The following is a 17,885-nucleotide window of genomic DNA, read 5'->3' as shown; positions in this document are numbered from 1 at the left end:
CTCCGCCTGCTGAGTATATTTTTCCTATGCATGTTTAAATATAGTGTGGTAATATCTGTATGACATACATATATTCAAAGAAGCGATGCAGTCGATGTTGAGTTTGTTAAAATTATTCTTTTTGGTCAAAACGTTTTATTCTAGACCCAGCGGAGGAATAAAAAGTAAAACCAGAAGATATAAGACCATCGTTTTCGATGGTCTTAGCTGTAGGTAACTGCGCATGCTCTGTTCTTACTGGCATATTAAAGAGCGCGAGACTCATCACCTAATATCAATTAATTTAGCCTATATGACCCTATGAAATATGATGGGGTTTTTTTATAAGCCAACTGTTAATACAAGTAGCCTACAACTGAAACAATTAGTTGAGTAATATATTAGCCAGTTGACAGAATTGTAATTGACAATTCTTTCTTTTTTTCTTTTTCTAACCCTAACCCTAACCCTGTAACACAAGTAAATGTTTTTATTTTGATTATTCTTATTTAGTTTTTTTTGTAACATTCTCAACACAAGACTTAAACTTGTAATTGAATATTTCCACAGGATGATATTAGTACTTTTATGTCAGTAAAGAATCTGAATACTTCCTCCAACGTTGTATAAATTAATCGCCAAAACTGCTGGTTAAGTTTAAACTTTAGAAATTATATTTAAGCAATATAAAGTCTACCCAATAACTGCAGCGTGTCGTGAAATACTCCTCTTCCACGGCGGATTATCAAAGAGGTTACAATTTCAAATCACTGCCTTCTGTTTTTATTTTGGTTTTACACAGTGTCACAACTTTTTTTAGGGTGGGGTTTTACAATGCAATTGTCATGCTGAAGGAGAAGATATTTAAAACCTGGCAACATAAACCTTTTAATATTAATGGATAATGAGTGATATATGAGGAATGATGAGGGGGTGGAATGACATTGGGACAGAATATAGGTTTTTTTTTTTTTCATTTCGTCATCATTTAGCACAGTGTAGGCCTATTTTGACCACCAGATGGCAGCTCACTGACAGAGGCAGACAGAGTGTGTGTGTGTGTGTGTATGTGTGTGTGTGTGTGTGTGTGTGTGTGTGTGTGTGTGTGCTTAAACTCTCCTTATTGCTCACTGTAAAACCAGCTATAATGGCAACCATTTGTGAAAAACACACCAGAGTCTGAGCTTCATCTGTTGAACTGAGGCCAACATGAGCATGATGAAGCTGGCATGAAGCATTTCACACACGGCGCTTATATATCATTTTCTTATCTGACTGTGGTGTGATCATATGTGTTTTTTTAGAGGGAAATTGTTCTCAGATCTTGATCTTCAGACATGATTTTTAATAACCTAGACTTTCATAAGAAAATGCTGGAGGTTGCAGCTTGGACACTGCCCAGGCCATGTAGGGAGTATTGTATGTTTTTCAATCATTTTGTTGATTTATGGCTCAAGAAACTATAGTGTTTATTAGTTTAACCCTTTGAAATTGGCTTGATTCTGTAAAAAAAAAAAAAAACATGGGAAGAGGGTGACAAGCAATTTAACAAGAAATGGCCCAAAAATTAGGATGAGTAAGATATTGATAAAAAGTTACAGGAATAAGCAGAAAAATGAAGGAAAAACAAAACAACATGAAAGTGACTCCAAGAAAGTGCTTAAAAATTATTACCTTTTTTTCTATTTTCTGCAACATGATTTTACATATTTTACATTTTCCCTGACATTCTTCCCTCATTTTTTGACAATATTTAATAATACTCTCCCAGTTAATTTTCAAATCATTTCCTTGTAACTTTTTATTGTTTTTTCCAGTTTGCAGGATTTTTTTCCTGCTAAGTTGCTAATTATATATTTTTTTAAAAGAAATCAAACCAATTTTCTAGGGTTTCAGAGGTTTAAATGCTTGCAAAAGGCATCAGAATGCTGCACAAGACAACTGATGTCCATGCAGGTGCTAAATAGTTAAAAATATGAATGATATAGTAAATACTGTCAGTCTTTGTATTATTGTTTCATCTATTTTTTTCTTCTTTTATTAACATAGATGTGAGAATGGACAAAAACTGCGCTCTGTATGATCCCTCAGATAGTTTTTGGTCCCATATGTAAATTAATCCCATCTAACCTGAGAGTATATTTCCTTTCATGATCATTTTAAAGTGTCTCTGTCACCATTTGAAGTTACTGTCATGCACACTTGCCTCTTCATGTTTAACAAATGAAACAGAAATGTCCTTGTTTCATAAAGCACTGGAAATAATGAAGTGAAAGATGGTCATTATTTATGTCGGCTTGTCTGCTGCCCACACACTGTTTCACTAATGGCATTTACCTCATCATCCTCTCCCTCACTAGATCAGATATATTCCTTTCACTTAATGCCATATATAACGTACAAGGTAATTTGACATGTAATGTGACAGTCTCATTCTGTTACCCGCTCTCTGCTCTCTAAGTAATGATGATCTGCTAAAAGATGTTTGTCTCAGGCTTATTGCACTGTCCTCTTTGTTTCATTAGTGGGTTTTCTTTGAGTGTGTGTGTGTGAGATGGGGGCTTTATCCTGTGTGGGGAGAGTGGATGACACACTGGTTCTCCAAAAACCACTCATGTGTCCATTAGGTTTGTGTTTTGTCAGTGCGCTGCGGCGGCTGCCGCTGCCCTCATGAGCAGGCCTGTATTATTTCTCATATAGAAAGAAGTGCACTTTCCTTGAGACACGCTCTGAATCATCAACAATACCCTGAGCATCTATTCATGCATCTAAAGCTCCGTGCACATTCACTCTCTCTGCCCATATGTGCACTTGTGAGGCCTGCACAGTAACATGTTCTCTGTGAACCAGACTCTGTGAATATGGTTGGTTATTATAATGCGAGTGTCGTCCCGATAAGCTGAGCCAATTTCTACATTTCTGCAGGCTGTTTTTAATCCGCTGGAGTTGAAATCAGACCGGCAGATGCTTTTTGTCTTTGTCACCTGGTGAGCAGATGATAGGTGTGATGTCACAGGGAAATGACAGAGTCTGTCAAAGGTTATGGGAACTGCTTTGCACAGGCTTTGCAAAAACACAAAACCCCTCAATCACTGCTGCCAGATTTTGCCTCTTTTTTGTTTCTTTCTAAGATCACTTGTCAGAGGAAAATCTTGGCGCTGTATGTTTCCTAATTTCTTCACACAGCTGCACAGATCCTTACACAAACGTTTGAATGTTTTATATCATATAAATAATTCTAAAGTGACATTATATATGAGCTTACTTTGTCATTTGGAGATAGAGGGGATGGTGGATGGCATAATGACCTCTGTAGACCACAATTTGCGACCAACAAACAACAAGACAGGTTTGCTGTGTTTCCAGCAACTTTTTAGACTTGAAAAGTGCTTGTTATTTTTACAGACTTCACTGCATTTCATGCCGAGATAATGACAAAAAAGTTTATAATTTTGCAGAGACCACCACTGTATTTTCTGCAGGGATAATGGCATGAAAGTGGACATTTTTGGCAAGACATCACTGCTTTTCTTTCGCCAGAAAGTGGCACAAAAGTTTTTGCAGGGACATTGCTACATTTCTTGGTGGGACAGTGTCATAAAAAGTGGTTGTTTTTATCTGAGACATTGCTGCAATCTCTGCTAAGATAGTGTCATGAAAAATGGATGGTTTTTACTGAAACATCACTGCATTTCCTGCTGCGATAGTGCCACAAAAAGCAGTCATATTTTACTGAGACACCCCTGATTTGCCATGAAAAACAGATGGGTTTTTTTTGATGTAACATCTTTGCTTTTTTTTTATGAAACATTGGCATGAAAAGAAGGACATCCCTGCATTTCCTGTTGGAATAGAGGCATGAAAAGTGGACATTTGTTTACCAAGACATCATAGCATTTTCTGTGAGCACAGTGGCACGAAAAGCAAACATTTTGGCAAGACCTTACTGCTTTTTCTGACAGGAAAGTGGCATGAAAGTTGGACACTTTTGCAAAGACATCGGTCAATTTCTAGGTGGGATAGCGGCACGAAAAGTGAATGTTTTTTTACTGAAACGTCCCTGCTTTTCCTGTTTCAATAATGCCTAAAAAAGCAGACTTTTTTTTATACTGAGACATCACTGCTTTTTCTGCCAGAATTGTGGCTCAAACAGTGGATGTTTGCTGCAGAAATCATTGCATTTCCTGCTGGAATGGAGGTGTTAAATGTGAATGGTTTTTGATGAGACGTTGCTTTTTCTACTGGAATTATAAAATGAAAAGCAGTCCTTTTTAATAAGTTTTAATACATCCTGCATTTTTTTTTTTTTTTTGCAGGGATCGAGTGACAAAAGGTGGACGTTTTTGGCGAGACATCACTGCTTTTTTTGCTCAGAAAGTGGCACAAAAGTTTAACATTTTTGGACATTGCCACATTTCTAGGTGGGATACTGCCATGAAAAGTGGTTGCTGTTTATTAAGACATTGCTGCATTATCTGCCAGGCTAGTGACACGAAAAATAAAGTTTTTTTAAATGAAATCACTGTATTTCATGCCCCGATTATGCCGCAAGACATCTGCTCTCTCTGGGGAATAGTGGCATGACACTTGCTGCATTTCCTACCAGGATAGAGGTTTAAAAAACAGATGTCTTTTTGTTGAGAAATTGCTGCTTTAGTATGCTGATGTGATGCACTGACATGAGTCTGAAACTGACTGGAAACTTTGTGAAAAACAACTTATAATCACATAATCACTTGACCGACAGTGCTTGTATTTGATCATTAATTCAGAGCAGGTTAGAGTATCTTCAGCTAAGCTCCCGGCGGTTTTTAAACACCAAACTTTAACAAAGTTCACTGAGTGAATCAAACTGAGCCGTTTGTATTGTCAGAGAGAAGAAGTCGCTGATTAACAGTGTGATTTGGCGCCTGGTTGGACGCCATGTTCAAAGCACAGTGGTGTGTCTTCCAGTCTGCACACCAGGCTTTATTGACCTTTCACAGCTAGCCAGGCAGCTGCTGCTAATTGTTTACCACCACATCCTGTTTCTTCACCACTGCTTCCTTTATCGAAGAGACTAACCTACATTATAATGACTCATGTTTGTGACGGCTGCACGGGAAAACTCTCAGCCTTAAATGGCCTCTGGATCTCTGTGTTACCTTTTAAACATGTATTCATACACACAGAGATAGTATCATTACTTACTGTTTTAACATTACTTGTAATTTAGGATCCACACGTCATAACACTTCATCACCCAGCATGATTAAATTGATTATAATAAACTTTATTTATATAACACCTTTAATACAAGAAATGCAACACAAAGGGCTTTACAATAAAAACAGGCCAGGAAGGCTATTCAGCATGAATGAAGACATTCAAAAGCAGGGAAAATAAAAATTAAGTGCTTAAAATCATAAAATCATTAGATAGCATCAAAAATCAATTAAGAAAAAATAACATTTTAAGAGAGTTGCAGCAGTCAGAAGTGTAAAAATAAGAGTTTTAAAGAGTGAGAGCTAGTGAAAGTCTAGAGTGAATAGTGTGTTTTTAGCTTTCCTTTTAAAATATTTAGTGAGTTGGCTTCTCTGATATCTACAGGTAGTGTGTTCTATAGCTTTGGGGCATAATTGACAAAGGCTGCATCCTTGATTTTCTTTTTTTAGCTGTTGCTGGGAACCTCCAATAAAACAGCAGCAGATGGTCGAAGTGTTTCAAGAAGGAGAATAGTTTACTAGAAATTAGCAAAGTTGAGTTGTCCAAGGCCACTGAGAGCTTTGTATATCTATTTTGATTTTGTTACTTTAACTTGAAATGACATTTATATGAAATATAAATGCCTGGTTCACCCATTAGTTCTCACCTGTTAAAGTGGTTGCCCCATCATGTACAGAGGCTATATCTGCACAGCCACAGGTTCAACTCCAGCCTGTGGTCCTTTGTTGCATGTCATGCTGAAGCCATCCTATCCTTAAAAAGACTTTTACACCATAAATCAGTACAAGAAAATTCACCAGAGAGCAGGAAATTAAGTTTTTGGTGCTAGGAAAATTTACGATTTTGTTTACCACCCCCTCAGGAAAAAGAGACCTGGAGAGAAAGGGAAAGGGAAATATATATTTGGAAAAAAAATAAAAGGTGAGAAGAGAAACATTGATCATAAAATGAAGGGCAGGGGGCCTACAGAAAACACATGTGCATAGGACCCAGAATTGGGTGCTATGCCCCTGCTCTGTCCCCATTTGATACAAAAACATTTTGAGGACAAAATTGGGATCATATTCATTTAAATTGATTAAACTGATTAATTTTTCAATTGATTTGATCTTTCAATTGAATTTGATTTATTGATTCTTTCCGTGGCATTTTTCCTTCTTAACTGTGAAAGCTGAAACAACAAAACTCACAGCTGAACGGACTCATGCTACCTGCATGGCAGCAATACATTAATTAGGCAACAACATCAAAATGAGGACAGGTATGGGGCCATGAAATCAAACTGAGATTAATCCCACCTTTCCGGTCTTGAACTCATCACTCTCCATCGCTTAATTAACTTTCCAAATAAATAAATCAACAAATGTTTGACCCAGCTGCTCGGTGACGTCAGCCTACTATAGCCAATCAGGAGCGTTTGCGGACACCTTTTTTGGTAATCCTCTTTCCTGAGAGGAGCTGTCCGATCAGCACCACAGCGCGCGCTCTCTTTGGCCAGGAATAACACAACAAGCCACATTAAGCCACGAGCTTACAGTCTGACTGAGTCGCTGCTGATCGGATTTTCTGTTCAGAAATTTCTTCATTTCTCCTCTCAGGGATGGAGCTGCTCCGGAGAAACACGTGCTCGTGATGGTTTTTGGGTATAACACTTTTACGCACTAAGTTGAGAAGTGGGTTTACAGTCAGAGTGTTACGTGTTTCCCCTGACTCCCAGCCGGTATGTTTCCACTCTTGTGCGGATTGCTGTGTCTGTGTGCGCTGGTTTGCGGTCAACCAGCGCGCGGTCAGGCGGCGGACGATGGGAAGCGGTATATCTGCCGGGCGATCCCCCTCAGCGGTGACGCCAGCTGCCCGGTGACCCTGTTACCAGAGCTGAACGCCGGCAGCCAGGAAGAGGAGCTCAGAAACACTGTCATGCAGTTACGAGAGACAATTCTACAGCAGAAAGAAACCATTTCCAAACAGATCGGCACCATAAACGAGCTGACTACCAAGCTGTCCCTGTGCGCATCAGCCACCGACGAGGGGAAGTACGAAAAGGGAGCCTCCTGGGGCAAGGAGAAGCAGAACACGATGGGGGATGTCCCCAGAGATCCGAATGACACTATCGACAGTCTGGGGAAAACCATGCAGGGGCTCAAGGACCGGCTGGAAAACCTGGAGGTAAGTCGGAACCAAAGCCGTGCGTAAAAGCACCGTTTGATTCCTGGAGCGGATTTATAGGATTACCACACCATGTGCATCCACTGCTCAGCGGTATACTGGCTCTTCTTGGAAACATTAGAGTTCGTATCGTGGTGATCAAACAGAAGGATCTGTGACTAACAGATTAATTAGCTTTAAACTTCCGATTACGCACGACTGTGGGTTATGTGACATGTGTGCTTATTATGCTGCAGGGCTTTACAGGAAAACACCACCTAAAATATGGATTCCAGTATGTGAAACTTGTGATGTCATAAGGTATAAAGTCTGGAATTGCTCCAGAGACAGTGCCTGGAAGACTAATTTATTTATTTTACTGAAGTGTTCTTGGTTATGACACAAAAAAATCTTTCCATACACCCAGAACATCCCCCTGGCTGCGCTCAGTGTCATCTACATCTTTCTTCATTTATAGTTTATAGTTCTTCCGTGATATTCAGGAGATTGGGAGTGTAGAGGGAAAATGATCTGTTAATATATGCTTTGAACCAAAATGACAAACTGTCTGTCTCCTAAGGAACACCTACAGTGTAGAGCTTTATGTAAAGTGTAATCTAAGCAGGAGACAAAAATCTGTGTGTGCTCAGTTATGTTCAGGAGCATTACCATTAACCTCAGAGACAATCCAGAGTAGGATAGACCAGAGAAACTGAGGATGAGGATAATTTTTTGTTGCACTGTCCAGCCTATGAAGAAGTAAGCTACGTATTTTTCAGCTAAAGGACCTATGTTGATCTCTTTTGGTTGGATGACCATGAAAAAAATTAATTGTGTTTCAGAAGTGGAAGATTTTCTTTGTCAGACCTTGAAGGCTGAATGTTTTGTTTGGGAAATGAACAGCTAGACAACATGTATTCAGGATTGACTGATTGATTGATCACTGCAGCAAGATTTAACTTCCTATGGCATCGCAAATGTTTCTTGCTTTTGGATATTAGAGAAAGTTGGCATGTTTACCAGGGGTGTTTCTAGGATTTAAGGACATTGAGGGCTGAGTATTCATTAGGGGGGTCCACATGGTATTATTCCCTGGGATGTTATTGATTGATTGATTTATTACAAGCTCTATTTTTATGTTTTTTAATGCACCCTGGCACCTTATTTACCCTTAAAAACTGTTATTTTTTCACAGTTTAGATTAGGTAGGAATTGTGATGTTAAAAATGTTAGTAGTTGTTAGTAATGAGTGATAAGGGCAGAATACTACACAAATACTATAGTGTCTTGTAATAAAAAATTGTATCATTTTGGCCTTGGGCTCATGGGTTTGGATGCCATGTTTGGTTTAAAAAACACAAAAAGGAAAAGAAATCTAAAAAAAAAAATTTGCAAATAAAAAAGAACAAATAACCAAAAAAGAAAAAAGTGTTTAAAGAGAAAAAAAATCACCCCCCCCCCCCTAAAAATTGTTATACAAAAAGCTATACATTTTAAATATTTTTTTAGAGAATAAAGCTAATAATAATAATATTTTTGGAGATTTTAAAGAAGTATGAGTAGTTTTCCTCATATTTTTTTTCCTTATTGAGCTGTAATGTAAGTCATCACTTACAGCTCTGACATTGTTCTTGACCATCTCTGCTCACTTCCTGTTCATGCCCTCCTGTCCATCCTTACCTCCTTAGCAACAGCAGCTGCGGGCCAACATATCGGGCGCAGCGTTCCCCAGTGAGCTGCGTGACCTGCTGCAGCGTCGCCTCGGAGAGCTGGAGAAGCAACTCTTGAAGAAAGTCAACAACCTGGAGGAGGAGAAGAGCATGCTGTCCAACGCCACAGCTGCCTACAGGCTGAAGACAGAGAGCACACTCAACGCCCTGGTGGAGAGGATCAGTGAGCTGGAGAAAGGTAGTAAAGAGTTGTAACTTTACAACTGTGCAGAAAAAGGTAGGATGAGAGAAGATCACGGAGGGTGGGCAGAGGATGAGGGAGCAGGAAACTGGTGCACAGACAGTATGAGTTAATATGGAGAGGAGGCACTCTGAGAGGGTCTGATGAGTCAGACATGGTGGGACATGGACATGTTTTACATAAAAGGGACCTTTGTTGAGGTTTGATATCACCACCGTCTGTGTATGAAACATAAATGAGGTGACTGTTTCCTCACTTTCATCCTAACGCAGTGATTAACAGTCTGAATCATCTGTCCCTGTCCCTATCTTCTGTCCCCTTCTCTGCATCTCTACAGGAGGAGGAGACTTCAAGTCCCCAGAGCAATTCAAGTTGTCCCTCCCCCAGAGGACCAACTACCTGTACGGCCGCATCACCAAGAGCCTGCCAGAGATGTATGCCTTCACACTCTGCATGTGGATCAAGTCAAGCGCCAGTCCTGGCATTGGGACGCCTTTCTCTTACGGCGTGCCGGGACAAGCCAATGAGATCGTGCTGATCGAGTGGGGCAATAACCCCATCGAGCTGCTCATCAATGACAAGGCAACAACTTTTAGATGATAGAACGTTAAAGTCCCCCTCCGCTCACAAATGTCTTGTGTTTATGTCCTCTGAAATGTTTATGACGTTGAGTATACTGATTTGTATTGGTGCAAAGTTTGTCACCAGAGAAGTGTTTTCACATTCCTCTGGTGAAGGAGTGATGTCTGTGCACTCCCCAAAAATCTGACATTTACCCATGCATCTGGCGAGCTAGATAAGATAATAAGAAGGAAATTAGTAAAAAAAGAAATAAATAAATTAAAAAGTAACACGAAAAATACCTGAAAATAAGCAAAAAAAGAAAAGAAAAGTAAAAAACAAGAAAGTGACCCCCCAAATCCTTTAAGTTTTTTTAAATACATATGCGTACCTTTTTTTCCCCACAACATAATTATAAAATATGTTTTTACCAATATACAGATAGGCTTGTGGACATTTTCTGTAGAATTTTAAAATTTTCCTCCTGTTTGAAATTAATTTTCAGGTCATTTTCCTGTCAACTTTGACAAATTTCTTGCAATTTGCAGGACATTTCTTATCAAGTAGCTCAGCACATTTTTTCTCATGTTTTCAAAAGAAGTCAAATCAATTTTCTTCTGTTTCAGGGGTTAGATAGCTTTTGAAAGGCATCTCAACACAGCACAATAAAACTGATGTCAGTCCAGGTTTCAAGGTGTTAAAGGTCTTCATACAGCAAATAAAATGCATGTTGACGGGGTAACAGACTTTGGCACAAAACCATAAAAGGAAACTTAAATCTTTGGTGCAGACTGTCGGCAGAGAGAGCAGAGTTATCATTAGCATGGTGACAGTTTAGATGAAAGTAGAGTGTGCAGGTTGTGGATGTAAACTAATGTTGAAAACATCATAGCAGATATTGTATGTTGCACAACCACAGCTGTATATTTGAGGGGGGGACTCAGGGGACACGTCCCCGTCTGTAATGATTTAGTACAAAGCTGTAAACGCCAAGAACAGTTAGAACCAAATCTCTACTTTAGCGATCAGGGGTCATACAGGTGAGGGCAGTCAGTGAAAACAGAAAAAATAATCACACAAGAAATAAAGTCTGTAATCCAAGCAGAGACAAAAACCAAAGAATCAAACACAAGAAAAGAGAGCATCAGCACACTGTGGCTGCAATCTGGCAACTGAATAGTTTAAATACAAAAGAGTTGATTACTAACTACACACAGGTGATATACATGAGGTCATCATCACTTAATTAGTAAAAGTAACACTGAACACAAGGAGAGTACATTTCAAAATAAAACTGGAACTGGACAAAAACACACGTGGCAAAATCACGTTAAACAAAATATAATACTTTCAAACATGTCTGTGGGGGGAAACTTTGACTTCAACATCTTAAACTGTGTCATATTTTCAATCAGCAGCCATCCTGTACTTTTATGTCAGTGGTCTTTATTGTATTTTAACCCCCAGGTGGCCCAGCTGCCTCTGGAGGTCCGTGATGGAAGATGGCACCACATCTGCATCTCCTGGACCACACGGGACGGCCAATGGGACGCTTACCAAGACGGAGAGAAGCTGGGAACCGGAGACAACCTGGCAGCTTGGCACCCCATCAAACCTGGGGGAGTCATCATCCTGGGGCAGGAGCAGGTGAGCTTTGGAGCAGTGATCAGCACAATCAGAGACAGCAGACAATAGTGGAGACATCTTTTCAGAACATGAACAAAGTGCACCATCACATTATCAAACACATCCAAGTGCAATGTCAAGTGGTTCTGATAATAAGCCGTGTGATATTTATGGAGCGCCTCCGCAGACTGCACACAGACACACCTACGGCAGTAATGAGATGGTGACAGGTTATCATGACAACACAATTAACAGAACGGTGTGGTGAAGCCATCACCGAGGTCTCCCACTGGACCAACCTGTGCTTTATTAAAAACTGTCACAATGAGATGAGTCAGTCTGTTGAAATCAAATCAGCTACAACCAAGTATGAAAAGCAGAAAAGTTCATTTAATGTGTTTTTTAGTTGAGTAACCGAATGATAAAGTGTATTTTTAGCCATAGTGCCGGCTCTAGGAAACAGAAGAGGATGAACTCAGATCCTTTACTTGAGTAAAAATACTAATACCACACTGTGAAAATACTCTGTTACAAGTGAAAGTCCTTCTTACATACGTTTCAGTATGTAAGTATAATCAGCAATATGAACTTAAGTATGAAAGGTAAAAGTAGTTGACAAAACTGAATATTTTTAAGGAGACATCTCGACATTTAGCAGATATTTTTTCTGGTGATAAAGCCAGGTAATTTTAATAAAAACCAGGAACATTTACCAGATGATTTTCTGTCAAAACCAGTTATTTTATTATGAGACATCAGGACATTTAGCTGATGTTTTTCTGGTGACAAAACAGACTTTTTTAACAAGATGTTGGGACATTTAGTGGCAGTTTTCTGTAAAAAAAAAAAACAAAAAAAAAAACAAAAAACAAAAACAAGTTATTTTTCAGGTGATGTAGGAACATTTAGAAGATATTTTTTCTGGCGACAAAACCAGATATTTTTAACAAGACATTAAGACATTTAACAGTAGTTTTCTGTAAACAAAGCCAAGTATTTTTAGATGTTTTTCTGCCAACAAAAGCTGGCATTCAAACCCAAAACTAAAAACAAAAAGCTAAATTTGGAAAGTAACAAGTAAGTAAAGCTGTTAAATAAATGTAGTGGAGTAAAAAGTACATCATTTGCCTCTGAGATGTACTTGAGAAGAATAAAGTGGCATAAAACAGAAATACACTATACGTACTTATATATGTACTATATGCACTTCAAATTTGTACTAATGTACTGTACTTAATTACATTCCACTACTGCTAGAAACATAGAAACAGGGATGTTGGCGTGTTCATCACTTTGGTTCAGACTTAAATATCTCAACAGTAATGGGGTCGATTGTCATGAAATGTTGCAGACACTTTGACTCTTTGACTCTTTGACTGTATTAGTGCCACAGCGAGTATCACATTTTTTAGTTAAATATCTATGGTAGAAGGTGATTTTGTCTTCTTGCATTACATTAGACCTGCACTGCCTTAGACCTTGATCTTTTTCTCCTCAGCGTGTGGTTTAAGTGTTTAACTGCTGCGTCACAGCAAAGAAGCAATCGTGGAATTTTGCTTTCAGCCACTGGTGTTATCATAAGTGGAGTGTTGGAATTCAGACATCAGGTTGTGAAACCCCAGACAAAACCACGTTTGTTAAAGTACATCTGCCAAGGACGAGAAGAAGAGACGTTGACACATACCTGTGTGTACAAGTACCTCTTCTGAATTTCTCTCAGTGGCTCTCTGCCAGCGAACACAAGCTCTGTGTATTTCAGTAAAACTCAGAACAGACAGATGATATTTTATATTTTAGGGGGAGGCACAATGGACCCCATGCAGCAACATTTTCAAAAAAATATGAAAGGTCAATTCCAGATGTACTAAACATTCTTAACCACAAATCCCACTATTGGCAAAGGTAACACCCACTAAAAATTATATAATGGCAGGTTTTGTGCTGTGTGCAAAGACTCTGGCATTTGTGATTTAATATAAGTAGACCTGCAAATCACAATGCAATGGATGCACCGTGCAAATGTAATTTAAAGATCCTTACTTAATTCTTTGAGACCTAAGAAAGACATTGTAGGATACCTCCAAGGACTAAATACAATAGAAAATAATGCACATTCAAAAATAGTCACAGTATAAAGTGCAGGCAAAATAAGCCTTAAATCCCCCCTCCAGCTGGGCAAACAGCATATCGTGGTTTTAAACAACAGAGTGGCACCTGGGGTGGCCAATCAGATTTAAGGGGTGGCCTGTAATACCCAAGGCCACTTCCTAGACACGCCCCTGGTCGTAGGACGTTTGTTAGTATGCGAGTCCGAACACAGAGTGAGGTATTGTGAACCTTTGTGTGTTGCATTTTCCTATTTAGACTTCAGCTCTTTACTGAAGATAAAACCAGTAACATCTCAGACGTTAACAGACATTTCCACACGTTGCTTCAACCTTTGCAGTGTCGAACAGAGGGAGGAATAACAGACTGATTAAAATTTAATGACTGTTTCAGCCTCAGTCCCAAAGACATCTTCCTCCACCTCACAAACACCATCACCTCTGGTGCTTCCTAAATGCCCATCCTGCTGTTTATGGCCCTTACAGGACGTGGTGGGTGGGCGCTTTGACGCTGGTCAGGCCTTCGTGGGCGAGCTGAGTCAGGTGAATATTTGGGACCGTGTCTTGAAGCCGGTGGAGATCCAGTCGATGGCGAACTGCAGCTCCTACATCCCCGGGAACGTCATCTCCTGGCTCGCAACCAACGTGGAAGTTTTTGGGAGGGGAGCGTTCAAGCGGCCCCTGGAGATGTGTCAGGAAAGACTGCCCAACGCTTAAAACTCATCATCCTGCCTCTCTTTACATAAGCTGCCGGTTTTCATTGTCTGCTCTGATTGTGAGGCAGTTCATAGACTTCATGTTAAACACTGACGTTGTTTCGCACAAAGAGATATTTGAGGTTTATGTGAAAGCTGAGCATCATCATGAACCAATATTTCTGTGTTTACTATGACTAAGGTAAACACCCACCACCGTGGTAAAAAGTCCCCCCTAGGTATCAGTGCTAAGACCTCATATACATCAGTCCGCCCCCTCCACAATCACAAGCTCTGCAGTAATGAAAACCCCCTCTGGTCTGGCGCACACACACATATGACCTGCTGCTGCTACAGGGTCCAGATTCTAACTGACAGTCGGGTGTGGGAGTTTGCGTGTGTGTGGGAGTTGCGTGCAGCATGGAAGTGAGGAAAGATTAAAGGTCTGGCTAATGTTATGTCTATTTCTTAACAGGGAAATTGGCTTAAAGCCAACATCAATCACCCCTCGGATCCTGACACCTTCACTCATTTTAAAGATCCAGTGTGTGAGATTTAGGGGGATTTAGTGGTGTCTCGCTGTGAGGATTGCAGATTACCACAAGCTGAAACTTCTCATGGTTACAATTTCTTCAGCGTTCAGGAGGTTTCTTACCAGGAGCTGAATTATTCATACAGGTGTCCTCCTCTCCATAACAAACAGACCAAGGGTCAGATGCATAAAACTCACAACTAAAACTGTGTGTAAAATGCAGAAACATGCAGATGCATTTTTTTTTTCTCAGATTTAAAAAGCTGTGTGTGCACGCCTGATTCTGCAGATGCACGAGCCAAATTTTAACACCCACAGTTCACCATTAATGGTTTCAGAAATGCTCTTAATAAACACCTGTTTGCATACTCGTACGTGTACCCCTCCAATCATCAGACCTGTCAGAGAGGACTGCATCACATCGGAGAGGTTCTCCATCAGAGCAATCTGAATCACCATTAATATTAAACATCAGGAGGAACAATGATTCATTCAGAGTGCTCGGTTTCAAACTGACTCAACAAAATACCCCACAAGATCAAATTAAAGCATCACTAATGGGGAGATCAATTTTAAATAACAATAATGACGATTTAATCACTTGTAAGTTATTTAAAATTACCTTTATGAGTGCACCTTTGATTGACATTTTGTAGAACTCTGTGTAAAGTGCAAAAATAATAACACAATCAGTGAAATAAGCAAACATCCTATAAACACAGTTATCTCTCAATTTATATTTAATCTGCTCCTCATCATCTCACCTGCAGCTATCTCAGCTAAAATTTTTATTTTCAGGTAATTATACACTAAAGAAAGCACGCTGATTATATTAAATTCACTTTAAATCCTGCACACTGGACCTTGAAAGGGGAAAATACATGCACACACACATATATATATATATATATATATATATAAAACTGGAAAACTACATTTGTCACTTAATCTGTTCTGTGCGCTCGCTGGTATTTGAATGATTTTTACAACAGACTTTATTCTCTGGTAGAAATACTGCAAAATACTTGTTTGCAGTTTTCCAGCTTTTGCAAGAGTTCAAACTTGTTGGGAAGCTTCATTCTTGGCATACATAACTAATAATGATAGTGAATCTATGACAGTGCTTTTTTTTCTTGCCTTTTTCAATTTGAGCAAAGCATCTTAATGTTGAATCATGTTGGAAAAATATCCATCGCTCCTGTGTTGTGATATATTTTTACTCGTTGCTGCAGTGAATTGTCTAAAATTAACAGATTGAAACTCGACTTGAATGTACATTAATCATGTACGTGTGGTGTAGTCTCTCTGTCCAGAGAGAATATAGTTTTTATATATAATATGTGTCGTCATGTATATGGCTTCGTCTGTCTTGTCTCGCGGCCTTCGTACGGACACGTAAGTGCCATTATAATTTTTCTAAGTGTTGGAAATCATTTGCTTTGCCAATAAATAAAAAATAAAGAAAATGACTCCTGCAAAACAACTATATGAATGTCTGTGTTTTACATTACAAGTTTTCTGCTAACCAGTGTATTCTCTGGGACTACAGTATATTTAATGATTCAGTGAATGTGCGATTCTTTGTTTATGGGGTTTAAAGTCACCTCTTGTCGTGGTTAAGCTGGCGAAGTGACACAGCAGTGACATGAGTTAATTACAGCAGCTGAGCGGGATCTTCAGGCCTAAAGGGTCAAGGCAACAACAACAGGTGTCCTGGGTGGCATTAGAGACACTTAACAGCTGAGAGATTCAAAAGGTCAAAGCAGCGCTCTCTGACCGCACACTGCTCTGAAAACACTGCACGCTTACAGCACTAAAACTGCAATTTGAGCTTCATTGTAATCCAGTCTGATAAGAATTATTTAATATCTCTTTGAAGGCAAGAAGAGGAGCTACTGAACCTGCAGCAAAATCAACAATTCATTAGATCAAAGATGCAAAGAGGGTTTGAAGCAAATTTGTTTGATTTCTTTCAAAAACATGAGAAACAAGACCAACTTGGAAAGAAATGTCCCACAAATTGCAAGAAGTAAGTAAAAGGTGACTAAGAAAAAAATGACCTGTAAATTAAATTATTGAAAACATGGGGAGACATTTTTTAGAATTAACAAGAGGTAGGGAAGAGTAATATAATCATTATAATCATATATTTTAAATTATTTTACAGAAAAAAAACACATTTGTTATAATCATTTAATTATTATTATTATTTTTTACCTCTTTTGCTTAATTTGAGTAATTGTCTTGTACCTTTTTATACTACTATATACTGCCATGAAAAAAGCAATAAAAAATGTATCATAAATAAAGAGCTGATTCACTGAAAACTGCTGCTGAAAAGCAAAACAAAGAGCAGAAAATAAATAAAACATTCCACAGAGCTGAAAGAAACTACACACAATCCTCTACAAACAAACCCTTTCACCTCACACACTTGATCCATTGTTAATATTGATCGATGCAGCTTTGAGTAACACCTGACTGAGGTTCTCCAGTCACTGTGAAATCCTGCCTCCACATTTATTCAAGAGGGAACTATTTTCCACTTCATCTTAACTATTTTTAATGAAGAACTTGTCAGTGCCACACTTCATGATAGGTCTGTATACTGTTTTAGGTTTTAAGAATGAGTCTTCATGCCTCTTTCGTCATTTCTGATGGATCGTCACATTTCGGCGCAAATAAACCAACTGTTAATCAACCCATTAATCCAGCAGCTTTTAGAGTTAGACCAAAAAAAACACAGGCTAATAAAGTGTGACCGGCCTTGGACATCTTCTTTTCCATCTCCATGTCCATTATTGATTGAATCCAGCTCTGTATTGACGGAGGGAGCCAGAGACTTTTATGTAATTGCCTTTTTTTCTTTCTTTCATCCCACATAAAAGGCTTCAACATACAGAGCATCCTGTGCCACTGAAAAATGACATGTTGTGAAGAGAGGCACAAAGACCGGCCGTACACTCTACGGCATGACAATTCGAAGCTCATAGAACATGTCTTTATATGAGGACACTTGAAAAACAGCCCTGAGTGAATTATACTAATTAATCAGACAAGTTCGACCAAGATCACCAAGAAAGAGGCGGCGACAACAAAACCTGAATCCATTCATACATCTGGCCA

At 39.1% G+C, this 17,885-nt stretch overlaps 1 protein-coding gene across 1 annotated transcript; it reads left to right on the top strand.

Annotated features, from left to right (window-relative positions):
- Positions 1-5,241: 5,241 nt before the first annotated feature.
- LOC121959260 (neuronal pentraxin-2) lies at positions 5,242-16,236 on the top strand. Its single transcript, XM_042508492.2, has 5 exons — positions 5,242-7,350; positions 9,018-9,237; positions 9,578-9,822; positions 11,269-11,448; positions 14,019-16,236. The coding sequence occupies exons 1-5, from the start codon at positions 6,907-6,909 to the stop codon at positions 14,247-14,249; spliced, it is 1,320 nt and encodes a 439-aa protein (XP_042364426.1). The 5' UTR covers positions 5,242-6,906; the 3' UTR covers positions 14,250-16,236.
- Positions 16,237-17,885: the final 1,649 nt, after the last annotated feature.

Source organism: Plectropomus leopardus, chromosome 19 (assembly GCF_026936395.1).
Source record: "Plectropomus leopardus strain MGB_pleo_1.0 chromosome 19, ASM2693639v1, whole genome shotgun sequence".
NCBI lineage: Eukaryota > Metazoa > Chordata > Actinopteri > Perciformes > Serranidae > Plectropomus > Plectropomus leopardus.
This window is presented reverse-complemented; position numbering and strand designations above follow the sequence as displayed.

Excerpts from the sequence above, each read along its gene's own strand:
- LOC121959260 (XM_042508492.2), top strand. The coding sequence starts at position 6,907 with ATGTTTCCACTCTTGTGCGGATTGCTGTGTCTGTGTGCGCTGGTTTGC. Across the intron at positions 7,351-9,017 it reads ACCGGCTGGAAAACCTGGAG|CAACAGCAGCTGCGGGCCAA; the intron begins GTAAGTCGGAAC and ends TTACCTCCTTAG. Across the intron at positions 9,238-9,577 it reads GATCAGTGAGCTGGAGAAAG|GAGGAGGAGACTTCAAGTCC; the intron begins GTAGTAAAGAGT and ends GCATCTCTACAG.